Genomic DNA, 20,297 nt, shown 5'->3' with positions numbered 1-20,297 from the left:
GAGATGTGGGCATCACTGGCTATGACATTTATTGCCCATCCCTAGTTGCACTTGAGAAGGTGGTGGTAAGCTGTCTTCTGGAATTGCTTCTATCTACCTGCTATTGATACCCCCAAAATGCCCTTGAGGAGGGAATTGCAGAATTTTGACACCATAACACTGAAAGAATAGTTATACATTTCCAAGTCAGAAATATAAGTGACTTCAAGGTGGTGGTGTTTCTATGTATCTGACAGCCTTGTCCTTCTAGATGGTAGTGCTTATTGTGTTAGAAGGTGGTTTGGTGAATTTCTGCAGTCCATTTTGTAAATGATACACTGTTGCTACTGGATGTCAATGTTAGAGGGTTTGCATGTATTAGATGTGGTGCCAAACAAGCAGTCTGCTTTGGCCTGGACAATGTAAAGGTTCTCGAGAATTCTGAGAGGTACTCTAATCCAGGCAAGTGGGGTGTTTTCCAAGACAGACCTGACTTATGCCTTGTGATGATAGGCTGGCTTTGAGGAGTCCGGAGGTGAGTTACTGGCTGCAGGATTCCTGATCTCTGACCTATTCTTGGAACCACAATATTAATATAGTTCAGTTTCTGGTCAATGGTTGTTTCCAAGCTGTAAATAGTTACAGATTCAGGAATGATAATAGTATTTAACATACAGGGATATGGTTAGATTCTCTCCTGTTGTATATCGCTGAATAAGAGGTATCGTAGTAGTTAGACTGAATAGCTAATAAAACATGTTATGTAGAACCTCAAGCCTCAACACAATTCTTGACCTTGCCTTCTTCTCATCCTGAAGAAGGGTTACAACCAAATCGCTGACTTCTCCACCTCCTGATGCTGTCTCCTAGCCTTCTGCCTGTCTACCCTCTTCTTGACCAGTCTGTCTTCAACACAAACTCATCGATGTGTGCGTTAAACAAGATAACAAAAGAGAAACCACCGATTCATCCTTTATGTAAAGTTATCAATAGAAATTAGAAGGAAAAAAGCTTGAGGGCTCAAAATGTCAGGGGTAAATGTAGAGAAATGTATCTGGTTGGGTTACTCTTCAGAGGGTGGTGTGGACATGTTGGGCCGAAAGGCCTGTTTCCACACTAGAGGTCATCTACTCTAATGGGATCAAAACTGAGGCACGGCGCCACCTTCAGCATACACAGGGGATTGACTGATTTACAGGGACAGACAGCATACGCGCTTCTGATCAGTGTTCCGCGCGCATGACGTTAACGCGGGGGAATGATCGAGTGTTTTCCGCTTGTGACGACAGTTCCGGCTGGAGTTTGAGCCTCGGTCGCGAGATTGTCCTGGTAACGAGAGAAGTGAGTGGCGCGAGCGGGAGGAGGTGAGGGCAGAGGGGGAGCAAGGATTCACTCTGTAACCCTCACTCCCCTCCCCACGCTTGACTCCCCCCCACCCCCGACATCCTCCGCCCCCTCCCACAACCACCTCGACTCCCCCGAACCTCGACACCCATCCCCTGGACCCCTTTGCCCCCACCCCCTCCCCTGGACCCCCTTGCCCCCCCCCTCCCCTGGACCCCTTTGCTCCCCCCCTCCCCTGGACCCCCTTGCCCCCCCCTCCCCTGGACCCCCTTGCCCCCCCCCTCCCCGGACCCCCTCGCCCCCCCCCCTCCCCTGGACCCCCTCGCCCCCCCCTCCCCTGGACCCCCTCGCCCCCCCCTCCCCTGGACCCCCTCGCCCCCCCCCCTCCCCTGGACCCCCTCGCTCCCCTGGACCCCCTCGCCCCCCCCTCTCCCGGACCCCCTCACACCCCCCCTCCTCTGGACCCCCTCGCCCCCCCCCCCCTCTCCCGGACCCCCTCGCCCCCCCCCTCCCCTGGACCCCCTCGCCCCCCCCCTCTCCCGGACCCCCTCGCCCCCCCCCTCCCCTGGACCCCCTCGCCCCCCCCACTCCCCTGGACCCCCTCGCCCCCCCCTCTCCCGGACCCCCTCGCCCCCCCCCTCCCCTGGACCCCCTCGCCCCCCCCCCCTCCCCTGGACCCCCTCGCCCCCCCCCCCTCCCCTGGACCCCCTCGCTCCCCTGGACCCCCTCGCCCCCCCCTCTCCCGGACCCCCTCACACCCCCCCTCCTCTGGACCCCCTCGCCCCCCCCCCTCTCCCGGACCCCCTCGCCCCCCACCTCCCCTGGACCCCCTCACACCCCCCTCCCCTGGACCCCCTCGCCCCCCCCCCTCCCCTGGACCCCCTCACCCCCCTCCCCTGGACCCCCTCGCCCCCCCCACCCCCCCCTCCGGACCCCCTCCCCACCCCCCCCCCTCTCCGGACCCCCGGACCCCCTCACCCCCCCCACCCTCACCTGGACCCCTTTCCTCCCCCCCCCCCCCCCCTCACCTGGACCCGTCGCCTCCCCTGGACTCCTTGCCCCCCCCTCCCCTGGACCCCTTGCCCCCCCCCCCCTCCCCTGGACCCCTTGCCCCCCCCCTCCCCTGGACCCCTTGCCCCCCCCCCTCCCCTGGACCCCTTGCCCCCCCCCCTCCCCTGGACCCCTTGCCCCCCCCCCTCCCCTGGACCCCTTGCCCCCCCCCTCCCCTGGACCCCTTGCCCCCCCTCCACCTCCCCCCTCCCCTGGACCCCTCACCCCCCCCCCCTCACCTGGACCCCTTGCCCCCCCTCCACCTCCCCTCTCCACCTCCCCCCTCCACCTCCCCCCCCCCCCTCCCCCCCCCCCCTCCACCTCCCCCCTCCCCCCTGCACCTCCCCCCTCCCGCCTCCACCTCCCCCCTCCCGCCTCCACCTCCCCCCTCCCGCCTCCACCTCCCCCCTCCCCCGGACCCCTCGCCCCCCCCCCTACCCCTCACCTGGACCACTTGCCTCCCCTGGACCCCTTGCACACCCCCCCCCCCCCCCCAATCCCTTGGACCCTCCCACCCCCTCTCTCCCACCGGACCTCCTGCCCCCTCTCTCCCCTGGACTCCTTTGCACCCCTCCCCTGGAACCCCACCCCTCAACCCCCCTCTGCACCCTTCCCCTGCACCCCTGCCCGCCGCCCCCCCCCCCCCCAAACTGCATCCCCCCTTCCTTGATTTCCGTGTAAAAAAATTTGCTTCGACTTTTTAAAAATCTCTCTCATCTTAAAAATGCGTCCCCCAGTCTTGAAATCTCCTATCCTACGGAAATAACAACTACCATTAACTCTGTCTGTACCTCTCATTATTTTATGAAGTTCTCTCTGATCACCTCTCATTCTCCTACACTCCATTGAAAATAGTCCCAGCCTATCCAGCCTTTCTTTATAATGCAAACCTTCCATACCTTGCAACATCCTGGTAAATCTCTTCTGAACCCTCTCCAAATTGATAGTATCCTTCCTATTACTGGGTGACCAGTACTGGTCACCGTTTCAAGAAGAAGCCTCATCAGTCTCTTGTACAACCTTAACATGACTTCCTAGCTCCTGTACTCAGAGGATTGAGGAATAAAGGCAAGCATCTAAGCTCCTTTTTAACCACCATGCCTATATGAGACGCAAGCTTCAAAGAATTATGTACCTACACATCTGGGTCCCTCTGTTCTATAACACTACCCAAGGCCCTACCTTTAATTGTATAAGCACTAACCTTGTTTGTTTGTACCCAAATGCATTACCCCACATTTATCCAAATTGAGCTCCATCTGCCGTTTTACAGCCCATTGACCCATTTGATCAAGATTCCTTCGCAATTTTAGAAAATCTTCTTAACTGTCCACTATGCCATCAATTTTGGTGTCTTCCGCAAACTTGCTTACCATGCCATCTATATTCTTATCCAAATCATTTATATAAATGACAAACAAATGAGGACCCAGAACCGATCCCTGTGGAACACTACTAGCCACGGCCTCCAGTCTGAAAAGCAACCCACCACTATTACTCTGTCTCCTGCTGTTAAGCCAATTATGTGTCCAATTGACAAGCTCACCCTGAATCCCATAGCTGGAATCCCATAAAATGACCTAACTTTACGAGTTAGTCTACCATGCGGAACCTTGTCAAAGGCTTTACTAAAACAAAACAAACAACATCTGCTGCTCTGTCACCATAATCTTTTTGGTAACTTCCTCAAAAACAGGTTTTTGAGACATGACTTTCCTCGCGCAGACCCATGTTGACTATCCTTAAACAATTTTTGCCTCTAAATGTCCATAAATCCTATCTTTTATATTGACCTACAACAATTTACCGACAACTGAAGTCAAGACTCTCAGGCCTATAGTTCCCCAGTTTCTCCTTGCAACCCTTCTTAAACAAAGATACAATATTAGCCACGCTCCAGTAATCAGGCACTTCGCCTGTAGTTATAGATGATGCAAATATTTCTGCAAGCAGTCTATAATTTCCTCTTTTACTTCCCACAATGATCTGGGATACATTAGATCGCATCCTGGAGATTTATGCACCTTTATGTTCTCTAAGACTTCCTCAACCTCCCATTACTCTTCTGTAATGTGAACTGTTTTTAAAACATCAAACTTTATTTCTCTGCATTCTCTGGACTCCATTTCTTTGTTCACAGTGAAAACAGGCATGAAATATTCATTTAGTATCTATCCCATCTCCTGGGTGTTCTTATGTATTGGAAATTTGCAGCATTCTTAGAAGGTCTGTTATTACTCAGCATTTCCTCTTGAGCAGTACCACAGAGCTACTTTGCTGTGACTTCTTAATTCATTTTAATCTTTGGGCTATGACCTATTTCTTTATCTTTACATTTGTTTATCAAAACTAAACTGGAAAGATTATCATTAACTTTGTTTTATTTTCAGCTTGCCTGCTTCACTCAATACCACGTAGAACGATATCTTTCTGTTTTCAAATTTTGTTTCAATCCTACTTACTCTTCCTGTAGTTGACTACTTTAAGTTGTTATTTTTACTGTCCTCTGTTTTTGGTACTCATAACTGGCTATATTTAAAAATGTAATAACACTTTATTTTCCTGTAGATTAGATGTGCAGTTATTGTCTAATTGAAAGATGTTTGTTCCTTAGGTAATGCTGGGAGTAGAAGTGAAAATAAGTCTGTTTTTCTTTATTCCAGGCCATAATTCCAAATACATTAAACAAATTTGCCAAAAAAGACAGCTATAATCTCCCTTCAAAAAGTGGAATATCAAGACATGTCCGACATAGAAGCTGCATCTAATGTAATGAAGGAATTTTGAAGATGTAACTGATAGCTACAATTACAGTTCAACTGAGAATTGTAAAAAAAAATCAATAATTAGGACGTCATCTAAGACAAAACAATGAGGAAAGTATTGTGCAGAATCTTTTGAAGTTCTATCTTTCTGAAAGCAGATAACTGCCATTGAATAGGGAGCATCAATAAATCTTTTTAGAGATGGAGAAATGGTAAGATGATTAGTAATATCGCCTTTGAACATCAAGAATCTGGTTCTCTTCTAATTGTCTCTGGGAACCATATGCCCATGTACAAAAACAAGGCCTAATAATGTTGGACTGAGATTTTCAGAGAGATGTTGCATTTGTGTTAGTTTATTAGTTCAAATTTCTTCCTTAAACTCTACTCGTCGATACAGTCAGTTTCTTTTAGAGTATGTCATCATGGCTAGATTTCGCAGAAGAATGTGGATCACATTGCTGCTTTTTCTTTTATTTGTTTTTGGTATCATGATGGGCTTGAAGACCCTAAAACCTGAAGGAGCTGGCTTTGGAGATGGCATAGGACTGGAATTATTGCCACAACTTCATCATCGAGCTGCTGTTGGTGAACGTAGAGCAGATCTTCCCAATATTGAAAAGTCGTCAGAAAGTAGAACTCTTCCTCCTCCTCCTCATCTCAAAACGAGTGAACATTTTGGTATGATGAAAAGAGCACCCGTATCCGATACAAGTCTTGACCATTTTCCTCCAGTGAATTATGATTTACACACATTTTATTATTCATGGTATGGAAATCAACAGTTTGATGGTAAATACATCCACTGGAATCACCCATTGGTTCCCCACTGGGACCCTAAAATAGCAAGCAGTTATCCTAAAGGAAGGCATATTCCTCCAGAAGACATTGGTGCTAGTTTCTATCCTGAGCTAGGAGCTTATAGTTCGAGGGATCCTGCAATTATCAACGCGCACATGATACAACTCCGAGATGCTGCAATAGGTAACGTTATTATTTCATTAAAATTAGCTTTGTTGTGTGTAATCTAATATTCCTTTCTCTTTCCCTCCTTTTGTGCCTCTCCTGTCACAATGAATATATTTGAATAAATTCATTTCTATATGTAAGCAGTAAAGATTAAGATCTGTTATTCTCAACAGTGCAACCATAAATAATTGTAGAGTATTGATCCAAAACATTCATAAAAACAGTCTGAGGGGCCAAACTGTGAGAATAAAATTGCTAGTTGTACAGGTGGGAAGATACTGCAAGTGTAAAAACTACCAAAGTTTGCTCTCTCACATAAAAATTGATCCACTTAATTTAACATCCCCAACACTGGAAGGTCTGATAGTTATCCAATTTTGATGAAAGGTTATCAACCTAAAATATTAATTCTGTTTCTCTCTAACCAGATGTTGCTTAGCCTGCTGAGTGTTTTAGCACTTTTCTGCTTTTTATTTCAGGTTTTATGTATTTTCAGTATTCTGCTTTTGCTTTTTATTATGCTCTGGTGAAGTGCCTTGGGCTGTTGCATTATAGTGTACCTGTAAATTTCAAGCAAAGAGTTTCCATTTAATCATAGGAGAGGCATGATTAATACTAACAAACAGATTTTGACAGTGCTGACAGATACCAAGTGGCCTTTCTTTACGTCTGCATCAGAATGGTGGTGCTGCAATAGCTATATAGGTGTAAGTTTTTAATGGGTCACTGGATAGTGACAGCAGATAGGAACCCCCCCATCTACTTTTTCCTTCTTATAGCCCAGGACCAACGAGAACTTGATAAGCACGCTCAGTACAGATCGGGAATTATTAAACCTGAGTCTGTTTGGTTTGAATGAATTTCTTTTTTAAACAAAGATTCTCCTTCCATTTTCCTGTTCCCTCTTCTTCTAACGTCCTTCTTAATCCATGAGTACTCAGCTGACAGTAGTATGCTAACTTTTGCCAGGCAAAGGTCATTTAATATACAGATTAATGATTAAACCTGGCATCTTTCTGTTTGTGTGGTTTGGCAACTTTTTGGACAAATTTAGTGCAACACCCAGGATCATTATTTAGCCTAATTACTTGTGGAAACATGAAAACATAATAATGTTTGACCAATTGATTTCGCTGAGCAGTGAATCCTAAACCACCTGTGAATGAATTTGTTTTCTTGAGTCGGTCAAGTTTGCCGCAGTTCATTTTCTGGCATTGTTTTGAACACCAATCTGCTGACTGTAATGTTAATTAAAATATTTTGTTCAGGAAAAGCTTAAATTACTTTGAATTAATCCATTAAACTAAAAGCAACATAAGATAAAACAAGTTTCAAGAAATGTGGTCCAGAGAAAACAGCCAATTACAAACCAGTGAGTCTCTCATCATTGGTAGAGAAGCTATTGGAGAAAGATCTGAAGGTGAGGCAGGGTTTCATCAGGGGAAGTCAGCATAGTTTTGTCAGAAGGTGGTCATGTTTAATAAATTTGATTGAAGTTTTGAAGGAGGTTACCAAATGTGTAGATGAGGGAAGTGCAGTGGATATAGTTTATCTGAATTTCTGCAAAACCTTTGATAAGATTCTACATGGAAAACTGATAGAGAAGGTAAAAGTACATGTGATCCAGGCTAACTTGGCAAGTTGGATCTACAATTGGCTTAGTGGTAGAAGCAGAGGGTGCTGGTAGAGGTTTGTTTGTATGACTGAAAGCCGGAGTCCAGTGATGTACCACAAGAATCTGTGCTGGCTCCTTTATTGTTCATGATATATGTACAAACAATATTAGAGAATGAGACTGAGGGGAAAAGGGATGATACGTTTTTGGGTGACGTGAAGGTTGGCAAGGTGATTGACAGAGGAAGAAAATCTTGGGTCACAAGAGGATATCGATGATTGGCCAGATGGGCAGATCATTGGCAAATAGAGTTTAATCCTGAGAGTGTGGGGGGGTTGCAGTAGGGAGGAAGTAACAAGATGAGGGGAGTACTCTATGAATGGCAGGACACTGAGAACTCAGAGGAATCTTGGGGACTTGTTCACAGATCTCTGAATAGGAAATAAGGAATCTCTGAAGCAGAACAAGTTAATCGGGTGGTTATGGTATACAAGATCAGTTGTGTAATAGGTTATAAAAGTAGAAGGTTATGTTGGAGCCATGCAAAACTTTGATTCAGCTGAAGAACTGTATGCAGTCTTAATTACTGTACTATAGGAAGGATATGTTTGCATTGGAAGGGCTCCAGAGGAAATTCACAGGATGTTGTCTGGGATGGAGCATTTTAACTATGAGGAGAAACTGGGAAAGTTGTTTTCTTTCGAACATAGAAGGCTGAAAGGGAACTTGATGAGGTACAGTTAGTCCCCGATTTGTAAATGCTCAGTTATGGGTGAGATCTCATAAATGAGGTATTAGTATTTATTTTAAAGATCCAACAAGTGAACATTTCCTCTGATGTACAAAAGGTTATTTTATATTGTCCTGTTTTGTGTTCCCACTTGCATATTAATTGACTTATGAGCATACTCAAGGACAGAACCTGTTCACCACCCAGGAACTGCCTGTATAAGATGTTTCCCTTTGTGCAAGGGTCAGTGACAAGGGGGTGTAATTTTAAGGCAGGAGGTTGAGGGGATTTAAGGAAAACGTTTTCACCCAGAAGGTTTTGGGAATCTGGAATCCTCAATCATGGAGGATAGTTCAGGCAGAAAACTCTCAAGCTTTAAAAAGTACATGGATGAGTACTCAATGTAAAAATGTCCAAGGCTATGGACCAAGTGCTGAAAAGTGGAAATAATGTAGATTTGGACTAGTTTTGTAATGTGCAAAAGGGACTCTTCTGTACTCTACAATTCTATGATAGAAAGTTTAAATTTGAATTGGGAACTTTTAATTTCATGTTTGCCATCAGCCTCAGTACGATGGATTGTTCCAGATGTGATGGATTCTTGAGTATCAAGATCTATGAAATTATTCAATGTTAGTGACAACCTTGAATGAAAAAATACCCAATTTTCTCATTTATGATCATACTGCAAAGTTCAAGATTGGTAATGTCAGCAAAACTAATCAAATTCTTGATTTGTTTCAAAGAAACCTAATTTGAAATAATTTTATTTCTATCTTCGAAGAAACAGATCCAGTGCAGAACGTTCAGAGCAAGATAACCAAGTTCTATAGTGAACTTGGAGGGCTGAACTTTTTTCTGTTCAAGAAAAAGTGGTTGAGCAAATAGATTTCAGACTTGGATATTTTAAATGATAAGACATAGTTAATGTAAAGATCCGGAATTGCTTGATTGTATTTAATGGAATAACTTAAATGTATATCTATTGAATCTAGTGGATTGAGCCGTATATGCTATCATTTATTATGTACTAACGTCACAGAATGTGTTTGGCAATGTTCCTATTGTAACTATTAGGACTGTGCTGTTAAAACATATCTATTCACTCTAATTGCAGGTGTGTTAGCCTTGTCCTGGTATCCACCTGGCTTGTCTGATGAGAATGGTGAACCCACAGAAGATCTAGTACCAGTCATATTGGAAGCTGCAGATAAATATCAATTAAAGGTACTTTTAAAATCTGTTTTTTCAAGTAAAATTTCTAATAGGAATAAACTACTTTTGCTGAACTTTCTGGATCCATAGTCATGCAAAGGTAACAAGCTGAAGTGTAGGTTCAGGATGATGTAACCTAGTGTTCAGCTGGTCAGTGCTAGCCCTGCAAAAGCTGTAGGCATGTACTTGCAGATAGAGGACTGGGTGAAGGTGTACCATTTATATTTGCATTAGTTGCATTTATCATCTCATACAAGATGTAAGCTGCAGTGCGAACAGCTACTGCCAACATTGTGTAAAGTTTTTTTGTTTAGTTGTTAATAAAGGGCTGCAGACATGAAAAATTACCATTGTAGCAAATTCAGTTGAAAACTATGCAAGCTATTCTTCCCTTGAGATGAATCCTGAATGGTATATCAATGCAAAATTTGTGTTTTCTAGAGCAGTAATCCCTATGGATTCCTTGACTGATCCTGTCATTGTGATTGGTAGTTGTTGTGTGCCTTGACCTATTCTGCTTCATATCATTGTATTTAAGAGGAAAGGAAGCTTTATCTTGAATCTCTGTACGGTGATATAGCACTGAAATCTCTGTATGTGCTTGTTGCTGCCCCTGGTGGCAATGTTCACAGTAAACACAGCCTTTATAAAGATATTTGTTGCTCGCAGCATCATAACAAACTTAAGTAGTTTCCAGGCAGTCAAACTTTTCTGCAATAAAATACATATTTCTAGTTTTCTGATAGAGTTAAAATGATTACATATCCAGCAAAAACTTGCACTTGTGATCAGTAAGCAGTTTAGAGGCATGTGGAAAATAGTTGCAGAAGGAAAAGGACTAGGAAAAATAGTTTCTTGGATACTGAAAGTGATTGAGTGTAAAAGAGAAACTTCTGTGCTTTTTCTCACTTGGATATTTAACAGTGGACCCAACAAGTGCAATTCCATGAAGTAATTCAATGGGCTGGGGTTATTGGGGGAGAATGGTTAGTTAATTTTTTTTGATGGTACGGTCGGTTCTGCTATAGCGCGTGTTTCTTCAGTGCAAATTGGTTTTAATGAGATTGAAGAATTTAGACCGTTATTTGTAGAATGCAAACTTTCCTTACCTGTACTGGCTGTAATGAAATTCCTGCCCCATTAGTATACATGGTGTGGCTAATACGCAATTTTCTTCTCAAGTGAAATTGCATTAGAATGGAACTATTGCATTATATCAAAACTGACTGTAGTTGAAAAGGTGAGGAGTCTTAAAGCATCATAGCAATTAACATGTTGTGACTTTAGTTGCTGTTTAAGGATATAGGGTTGTAGGTGAAGAGGTTGGTGGGGATTATGTGAAAATCAGATTGGAGGAATGCAAACAGGAGAATAGGAAAGATTGGGCCGCAGAACTGGGAATATTTTTGGTTAAAGGACATTGGGCTGGCAAGGGACATTGTATTGGTAATTATTTGGACAACTGCATTTTTGTTTGAAGTTGTCCTTTTGCTGCTGTTTGCCCATGGATCTGCACAATTGAATTTCAAATATATATTCACTTCATTTTTGAAAGTTACTATTGAAGCTGTGTCTATACTAAATTGTAATAACTAGTTGTGGTAAAATCAGGAAAGAATCTCATTCTGAATCCAGGTAGTCTAACTATGTCAGTTAAATGGGGTTAACTTGGTTCATATTTAAGAGATGGATTTAATTTCATTATCAATCTAGCCCAGCGGAACACATTGCTAAGAAAAAGCAGTTAATTTTCTTCTTTTTACATTGAAAGTACTTCAATTATTGTTAGCCATCCAGGTTTTTAATCCAGCACCTATTTTCTTATGAATGCAATTTTATAGTTCCTGTAAACAGGCTATATTTCTTCAGAGGTAAAAACAATGACTGCAGATGCTGGAAACCAGATTCTGGATTAGTGATGTGCTCTTCCAGCACCACTAATCCAGAATATATTTCTTCAGAGCTAAAGCCTTGTTGTGTTGCTATCTGTGTATCTGCAGAGAGCAAAATGCTTAGGCAAAATTCAGTACAAAACAACCATCAATTTTTCAATGATTGTTAGGTAATGCTTTTCATTTATTTTCATATATTTTTGATAAGATATGTTCTGTTTTAATTGTGTATAATCATGGTGAATGGAAACAACTGTATCCTACTATTAGTAATATTTCTGGTCAATAATAAATTATGTTCCCTTGGGTGGACTTGGGAAATCTCAGTTGCTATTGTATTTCCTTTATGTATTGTGTTAATTGGTGAAGTGTGAACATCACCGGTTGGGCCAGTATTTATTGCTAATCCCTAATTGCACTTCAGAATGTGGTGGTATGCTGCCTTCTCGGAACTATAGAATGCCAGGATTTTAATAGAATGAATGGTTGAAATACCAGCTGGAATGAATTGTTTATTATTTTCAAAACAGCAGCCTCTCTCTCTGTGTAAAAGGTACAAAGATACTACCAGCAATTTGTCAGGAATCGTCACCCTTGGAAGTCTGTATATTACTTTTATAAGACTAGGTTAAAAGTCACACAACACCAGGTTTAATTGGAAGCACTAGCTTTCGGAGCGCTGCTCCTTCAGTTGGTTGTGGAGTATAAGATCATAAGACACAGAATTTACAGCAAAACTTTGCAGTGTCATGTAGCTGAAATTATATTTTGAAAAAGACCTGGATTGTTTGTTAAACCTCTCATCTTTTCAAATGAATATGCTGGTTTCAATTCTTTCATATGTAAATTGTGGAACTTTTTTAAAGTTACATTCTCAAGTGAACTTTAACAATTCTGTCATGTCGGCCCAGATAATACATTGAAGGTGTGAGGTTCCCTGTATGAAACTGTCTGTGCCACAATGTTCAAGCTGATTCTAATCTAAACAACAGAGTTACAGAATCTTACATGGATTCATGTAGTTTTTGAGTAAGATAAAATATAATTCTGCAAGTACAGGTTCACCCCACAAACGTGTGTGTGTGTCTGTGTGTGTGTGTGTGCACACGCGCATGTGGGGAGTTATGAGTGTCTGTGAGAAGTGTGTACGTGAATGAGTGTAAAGGGGTATACACTGTGGGAGGTTGCGTGTGGGTGTGAAAGTGTATTTATGAGCGTAAGAGAGAGAGCTTATGTATGAGGGAGGGTCTGTATGTGTCTGTGTGTGTGTCTATAGGGGTGTATGTGTGGGAGTGTGTGTGTGTAGTGCACTGGGGGTCATCTGTAGTGTGACATGGACCCAAGGTCCCAGTTGAGGCTATCCCCATGGGTCGCAAACTTGGCTATCAGCCTCTGCCTGGCCACTTTGCATTGTTGTCTGTCCCGAAGTACTGTCCTTCAAGGCGGTACTTCGGGACAGACAACAATGCAAAGGGACCAGGCAGAGGCTGATAACCAAGTTCGGTACCCATGGGGATGGCCTCAACCTGGACCTTGGGTTCATGTCACACTGCAGGTGATCCCACTGCACTGCGCACACGCACACACAGATGCACACATGCAGACCCTCTCTCATACGCTCACACGCACCCTCTCCCAGGCTTATACCCCTTTTCACTCTCACTCTCTCTCACACACACACACACACACACACACACTCTCACAGGCACTCATAGCCCCCCCCCCAATGTAAGATTCTGAAAATCTGTATTTTAGATTAGAATCAGTCTGAACATTGTGGCATAGACAGTCTCACACAGGGCATCTCACACCTTAAATGCACTATCTGGGCTGACATGACACGAATTGTTAAAGTTCGCTTGAGAATGTAACTTTAAAAATGTTCTACGATTTACATAAGAAAGAATTGAAACCAACATGGTCATTCTAAAAGATGACAGACATAACAAACAATCCAGGTCGTTTTCAATATATAATTTCAGTTACATCACACTGTAAACCTGTGCTATAAATTCTGTGTCTTATGATCCTATACTCCACAACCACTTGGTGAAGGAGCAGCTTATTGAAAGCTCATGCTTCCAAATAAACTTGTTGGACTATAACCTGGTGTTGTGTGATTTTTAACTTTTGACACCCCAGCCCAACATCAGCATCTTCAAATAATTTTTTAAGACAAACACTGTCTGATATTCTTGGATTGCAAATTCTATCTATTTGAGAGTAACAACATGTGGATAATAGAACTGAATCTGCTTGCTTCATTCTACCATTCCAACCTTAGTTAAGCTTTGAAAACAGTTTATAAAGAAACTGCAACAGGTTCTTCAGTTATACATTTTTGGAACGACTCTTGAGAAATCTAGTTTGAAAATGAAAGAAGAAATGCACATGCAACATGAGGTATTTTTATTGTAATTATTTGAAGTTAAATGGCATACCAATGACTTTTGTTAGATATTAGTTCTCCAGTATTATTTTGATATTATGGTTTGTCATTTACACAAGTCATTTCTCAATCAGTTGACTTTGAGAATAAAGGCTGGTATCTGGTTCCATCTAGTGTGAGATGGCAAAATAACATGGTAGTAAAATGGGCAGCTTGAAGCAAGCTAAATTTCTATAACATTTAATCAAGATTCAGTTCCTGGAGGATATACTAATTGTCGTTTTGAACCTATTTGAAAGCATAAAAAATTAGATAATCAAACAACATTGCAGGTAATTTGTTTTTAAATAAAAAGGTTTATTTACTGTTAAGATGTATTTAATCTATAAAGATTTCCGAGTTGAATTTGAACTAGATTAGCATGACTTTGGTTCTTCAATGTTTTTTTAATACACAGTCAAATTTATTCACAAATTTTGTTCAATTATTGATATAACAAGTCCATTTTTGTTTTGTGCTTTGCTATTATCTATTCACTGAAATCATATTCTTCAAAGTGTAAATAACTTAGTGACCAGTTATGTGTGCTGGAGCCTCTGAAGGTCAAATGAAGCCAATGATCTCAGACCATTTATAGACATGCCATTCACTGTAAATGTTTAAGATTTTAAAAAGGTTTACCCGCAAAGTTGCCTGAAGTATGAACCAATTATTGCATTGCAGTCCATTAGCACATCTGAGAACCATGGCTGTAATCTCCACTTTCAAGAAAAATGTGCCAGACAAGTTCAGTGTTGTGGCAGTATTAGGAAGACAGTACAGCATTAATGAGCTGCACAAGAAATATTTTCAGAAGTGAAGAACACCTTTCTTACTCATGATACCAGCAAAGCCTTTTCATTTGAAGAAATTTATGTGGGAACTCGACGCCGTTGATTCATTTGGGGATAATTGTGCCTTTCATGCTTTTATTAGAGGTAGATTCTCATCCAAATTAAGGCCATTATTCCTTTGGGACCCAAACCTTTACCAACAAAGACAACAATGCTGTTCATATACTCTGCAGCATTTTGAACAGTGTTCAACTCTTGTCTTTTTGTGATATTTGTGGGTAGAAGATTGCTGCTGTTCCTCTTGATATAGCTTTCTCAAAAGTAAAATTTTCCTTGGACTGATAAATGTAATAAAAAGAAATCCCAACAAAATTCTGTTTTTAATTACATTTTGATTTCCAAGCTCCATTGTTAGAGTTTTCCACTCGTCTGAAGATTTCATTCATGAAATTATCTGCAGACTCTCTTGGATTATGAATTGTTCCTTTAAAATTCTTAAAAGAGCAAAATTTATTTGTTGTCAGTCTAAAGTAATCATCAAAAACTTGCAGAACTTCAAAACACCATCAGCTCTAAGTCCTATTGGATACAGTACTTTGTTTAGTTGTTTAGCTTGTAATTTAGTATTTCTATTTAAAGCACTTTTATATCTGTTTTCTCCAAGACGTCCAATGGATCTTTTCACTTACTAGCCAAGCGTGCCATAGGCCAGTTTCTCTCAATAAAACTCTCAAGTGCAGTGAGCAGGTCAAATCTCGGGTAATAAATTTGTACAGACCAATTGATGATTGAAACAGGGGACAGATTGAGATCAAAGGGATTCTGTTAATGATTCTAAATTTTTATTGTGGAACTTAATTGAAATATCTGAATATTGCAAATACATTTGGGGGAAGTTAGATTAATCTTATTGTGAAAAAAAGAAAGCTCAAGTTGATAGGGTTAAGTTTAGTGGAAAGGCAAGAGACTTATATGGAATATAATAGGTTGGGTTGGGATATCTGGTCGGCATGGACGTGTTGGACCAAAGTGTCTGTTTTCATGCTGTACATCTCTATGACTCTATAACAAGCATAGACTGATTGGCTTTATTCTGTGTCTTAGACACAGATCATGCTAATAACTTGGTGTTATTTGATTAGTCTTCTGAGAAGTCCAAAAGTATGAATTACTTGAACAATACAGATGGGAAATCTGGGGAGAAAAAAGTGATGGGGAAAGATTTCTGTTGGAATTCAGGGTGGGTAGAGGGAGATCATAGGGAAGGAGCAGATGATAGTTGTGCTTCAGGTAAGCAGAGATGCTGGTGTGACAGAACTGAAATTCATTCTTGTGTGGGGTTGGTACATATGGTGGTACAGAGAGGTAGGTACTCCAGCAAAGCAGCACTCCTGCAATTTCAGATAAGTCATTAATTCTAAGCACATCTAACTCTTTTCTGATTAAAGACATTGGTGTTCTCTCAATTGTATATGCCAATTTCATACCTCATGCAACATCTAATCATTATCACTTGGCTATTTGCTGGACTTTATTGTAAGCAAATTTGCTGCCATGTTTCCTACAATAGTTAAAAATCACACAACACCAGGCTATAGTCCAACAGGTTTAATTGGAAGCACACTAGCTTTCAGAGCAACGCTCCTTCATCAGGTGATTGTGGAGGGCTCGATCGTAACACAGAATTTATAGCAAAAATTTGCAGTGTGATGTAACTGAAATTATACATTGAAAAATTGATTGTTAAGCCTTTCATCTGTTAGAATACAGTGATAGTTTCACTTCTTTCATCTGTAAATCACAAAACCCTTTTCTTTAAAGTTGCATTCTCGGGTTAGCTGTTAACAATGGTGATAGCTAGACAATATGTTGAAGGTGTAGGCCCCCTGTGTTCTCTGTCTATGACCTGATGTTTAGATTGATTCTAATCTAAAAAGTGAGATAACAGAGGATGCCCGGAGGCATGGTACATTGGGGAAACCGAGCAAAGGCTACAGCAACGGATGAATGGGCACCGCACAACAATCAACAAACAGGAGGATTCCCTCCCAGTTGGGGAACACTTCAGTGGTCCAGGACACTCAGCCTTGGACCTTCGAGTGACCATCCTCCAAGGTGGACTTTGGGACAGGCAGCAGAGGAAAGTGGCCGAGCAGAGGCTGACAGCTAAGTTCGGTACCCATAGGGAGGGCCTCAACCGCGACCTTGGGTTCATGTCACATTACAGGTGACCACCATTGCACTACACACACACACACACACGCACACGCACACGCACTCACATACACACGGACACAGGTACACACAGACACCCACACACACCCTTATAGAGACACACACTCCCACACATGCACCCCCTCACGGACTTAAGACACTCTGCACTCACTACACACACACACACACACACACTTTCTCACACTCACAACCCCCACCCCAGACAGACAAAGGCCCACATGCACCACATGCACACATATATTTTGTGTGGTGAATTTGTACTTGCAGAGTTACATTGCACTTTGCTCAAAAATTGCATACATTCACGTAGAACTCTGAGCTCAGAAACTGCATGAATTTATGTAAAACTCGGTTACCTCACTTTTTAGATTAGAATCAATCTAAACATCAGGTCATAGATAGAGAACACAGGGGGCTAACACCTTCAACATATTGTTTAGCTATCACCATTGTTAATAGCTAACCCGGGAATGCAACGTTTTAAAAAAAAAGGGTTTTGTGATTTACAGATGAAAGAAGTGAAACTATCACTGTATTCTAACAGATGAAAGGCTTAACAGACAATCAATTTTTCAATGTATAATTTCAGTTACATCACACTGCAAATTTTTGCTATAAATTCTGTGTTACGATCGAGCCCTCCACAATCATCTGATGAAGGAGCGTCGCTCTGAAAGCTAGTGTGCTTCCAATTAAACCTGTTGGACTATAACCTGGTGTTGTGTGATTTTTAACTTTGTACACCCCAGTCCAACACCGGCATCTCCAAATCATTCCTACAATAGAGCAGCGACTACACTTTTGAAATGTACTGTTGGCTGTACAACTTTGGGATATTCAGTGACTGTCAGTGGAACAAAATGAATGCGTTTTATCTGACTGTTCTTCAGTTAACAAGCTTCGGGAAAAACATTGCATATTTTATTCATCATAACTTCACTGATAATAGATTTTGGATCAATATTTTTGTTTTTTCACCACTTTAGCTTCTTGACCTTAGTGTTGTAATTGAATTTTATCACTACTGTAACAGAAAGGCACTAGAAATCAGTCTTCCTTTATTGTTGATAAAGTAGTAAAAGAACTCCATTAAAACTTACCAAGCTTGCAATATGGGATTAAGTGATCCCTCAGTATATAATATCTAATGTACTTTGAGCTCCTTTATTTGGCCTTTGAAATGTCTTTGCATCCATTTTTGGGTTTTTTTTGCGTACTTACACATTTTAGTCATCAGCATTCATTGATCACTGTTCATGAGGCTGCCAAGAGTATTCATTGTTTTTCATAATGAAATAACATCAAAACCAAAAAGCTGCAAGACAAGTTGGAAACCATTCTAACCCAAGGGGAGTATTTAAAGTTTCACTTTAAAATTGAGCACTGCTGTATTGTGATGTAGTTGTGTAATTATTCTAAAATAAAAAGTGTCTAGACCTCTGATAATTGTAATCTTTTTATTTTCAAAGGTCACCTTCCACATTGAGCCATATGAAGGGAGAGAAAACACTTTATATAGTAATTTGAAGTACATCATTGACAAGTGAGTTTTTTCGGATCAGTATTCACAAACTGTTCATGTTGATCACAGCAATTTTTCACAGAGCTTGTCAAGCCCTGAAAGATTTATACAATGAATATGATTTTCAGAGCACAAAACAAGCCTGACAATATTGTAAGTCAAATAGGAAGGCAAGGTTTTCCATTTTAATTTATATAGAAGATACCTTAACATTGATTTATTATACAACACAATACAATAAAGTACAGGAACAAACCTTTAGGCCTACCAAGCTTGCATCAATTCTTGATCCTTATTTAGACCCACTACTTTTGCCCATACGCGATTTAAAACTCTATTGTTTGCCTTCCATTTACATTCTATCAAGTTATACTTTAAACATTGCTAGCATGCTTGCTTCCACTATCCAATGACAGTGTGATCCAGATACCCACCACCCTCTGTGTGAAAACTGTTCCCCTTATTTCTCCCCTACGGTTTACCTCTCTCACTTTGAATTCCAGTATTATGTGTTGGAGTGTGAGAAATATTGAGGCAAAAAGTAGTCAATTTCAAATACCAAACTATCCAATCCTCCATTCATCACAATGCTTTGGAACCATTCAGTCATTATCTCACATCCATGATTATTTTTTCTGTTTTGCCTGGCTCCCTTTGGAAACTACAGATCCAAGACATGTTGAAGGCTTGCATTATTGGAGTACAGTTGCTTAGCTATCCATCAGATCAGCTTGAACCACTGCCCCTCCATCTTCTGATCTGGCTGGAATGTATATGATACTACCTGGCTCCTCTCTCCTCCCTCCTGTACAATAGTTCAACATCATACAGAGTAAAGATATGTTATGACTCATTTTTCTCTATAAAGTGGCACCTTAAACCTGTCTGCCCTACCTTTTCCATATTCATCTCCCAACAAGATTTTGGAAAACATCCACAGACTTTGTCATAACAATTTCCTACTTCCCACCAAATCAAACCTCCCCTTCAGTCTCTCCTGTTGCCCTTTTAGAAGCCATCTTATTCATGTGACTCAGTCTCTGAGTCCATTCCCATTTATCTATTACTATTTACTAATTAGCAGACTCTTATGAAAGTACAAAGGAAAGGGAAACAGTGAAAAGATGATCTATTAAGCCTGCCATGATCTTTAAAACTGTACCACCCCATATATATTGCTTCTCCTACAGTTACAGTCACAGTCAGGATTCCCTCTATTTTTTACCCTTCTGTGCGAAACACCAAGGTTTATGCGCAGCAGCAATGTCCATTACCAGAACTCAGTGTTGCGATCTTTTGAGGGAAATGAATTAATATAAAAAAAAGTAGGTCGATTTAGGCAAAGTTGTAGAAAATTCCCCTCTTGATTCTTGCAAGCAATTTTGTATTGAGGTCTTGTCACTGATTTGAACTTAGGTTGAAGTACTAGTGTGCAAACAGCTAAACTTTTAGTTTCTGCAATGAAGACTAACCAAAGCACTTAATTTGGTTTTCTTGTAGTTCTAAAACTGTAAAATTGTGATCTGCAATATGGTATCCAAATTTTCATGGTCATCATTTGATTTGACATATTCTGTGCTTGAGCTTAATTTCATAGTTTCTTTGAAGATTAAAAATATTGTAAAGGTTCATAAATTGTACCAATCAGAACACTAATTATTTGGCTTATCAACCTATAACATAGCTAGAGTGGTTTCCTCTAATTCAATATTCTCTCTTTGACCTGGTACTGTCAATACTTTTCTACCAGTTTTAATTG

The 20,297-nt window shown here is 41.3% G+C and overlaps 1 protein-coding gene across 4 annotated transcripts in view; it reads left to right on the top strand.

Annotated features, from left to right (window-relative positions):
• The first annotated feature begins 1,219 nt into the window (after positions 1-1,219).
• The window catches only part of LOC140460488 (glycoprotein endo-alpha-1,2-mannosidase-like), a 36,472-nt gene continuing 17,394 nt past the window's right edge, over positions 1,220-20,297 (top strand). The window contains exons 1-4 of one of the 4 annotated variants that reach the window (XM_072555060.1): positions 1,220-1,320; positions 5,645-6,122; positions 9,570-9,679; positions 18,486-18,559. In XM_072555060.1, the coding sequence (XP_072411161.1) occupies positions 5,822-6,122; positions 9,570-9,679; positions 18,486-18,559 (485 nt within the window). In that variant the 5' untranslated portion in view covers positions 1,220-1,320; positions 5,645-5,821. Of the gene's footprint in view, positions 1,344-5,036; positions 6,123-9,569; positions 9,680-18,485; positions 18,560-20,297 lie in introns of all 4 variants that reach the window. The other 3 variants (XM_072555049.1, XM_072555042.1, XM_072555063.1) reach the window with 3 other exon arrangements.

This window comes from Chiloscyllium punctatum, chromosome 3, assembly GCF_047496795.1.
Source record: "Chiloscyllium punctatum isolate Juve2018m chromosome 3, sChiPun1.3, whole genome shotgun sequence".
In the NCBI taxonomy this organism is placed as follows: Eukaryota; Metazoa; Chordata; class Chondrichthyes; order Orectolobiformes; family Hemiscylliidae; genus Chiloscyllium; species Chiloscyllium punctatum.
Note: the sequence above shows the minus strand (reverse complement) of the source record. Positions and strands in the feature narration are given on the sequence as shown.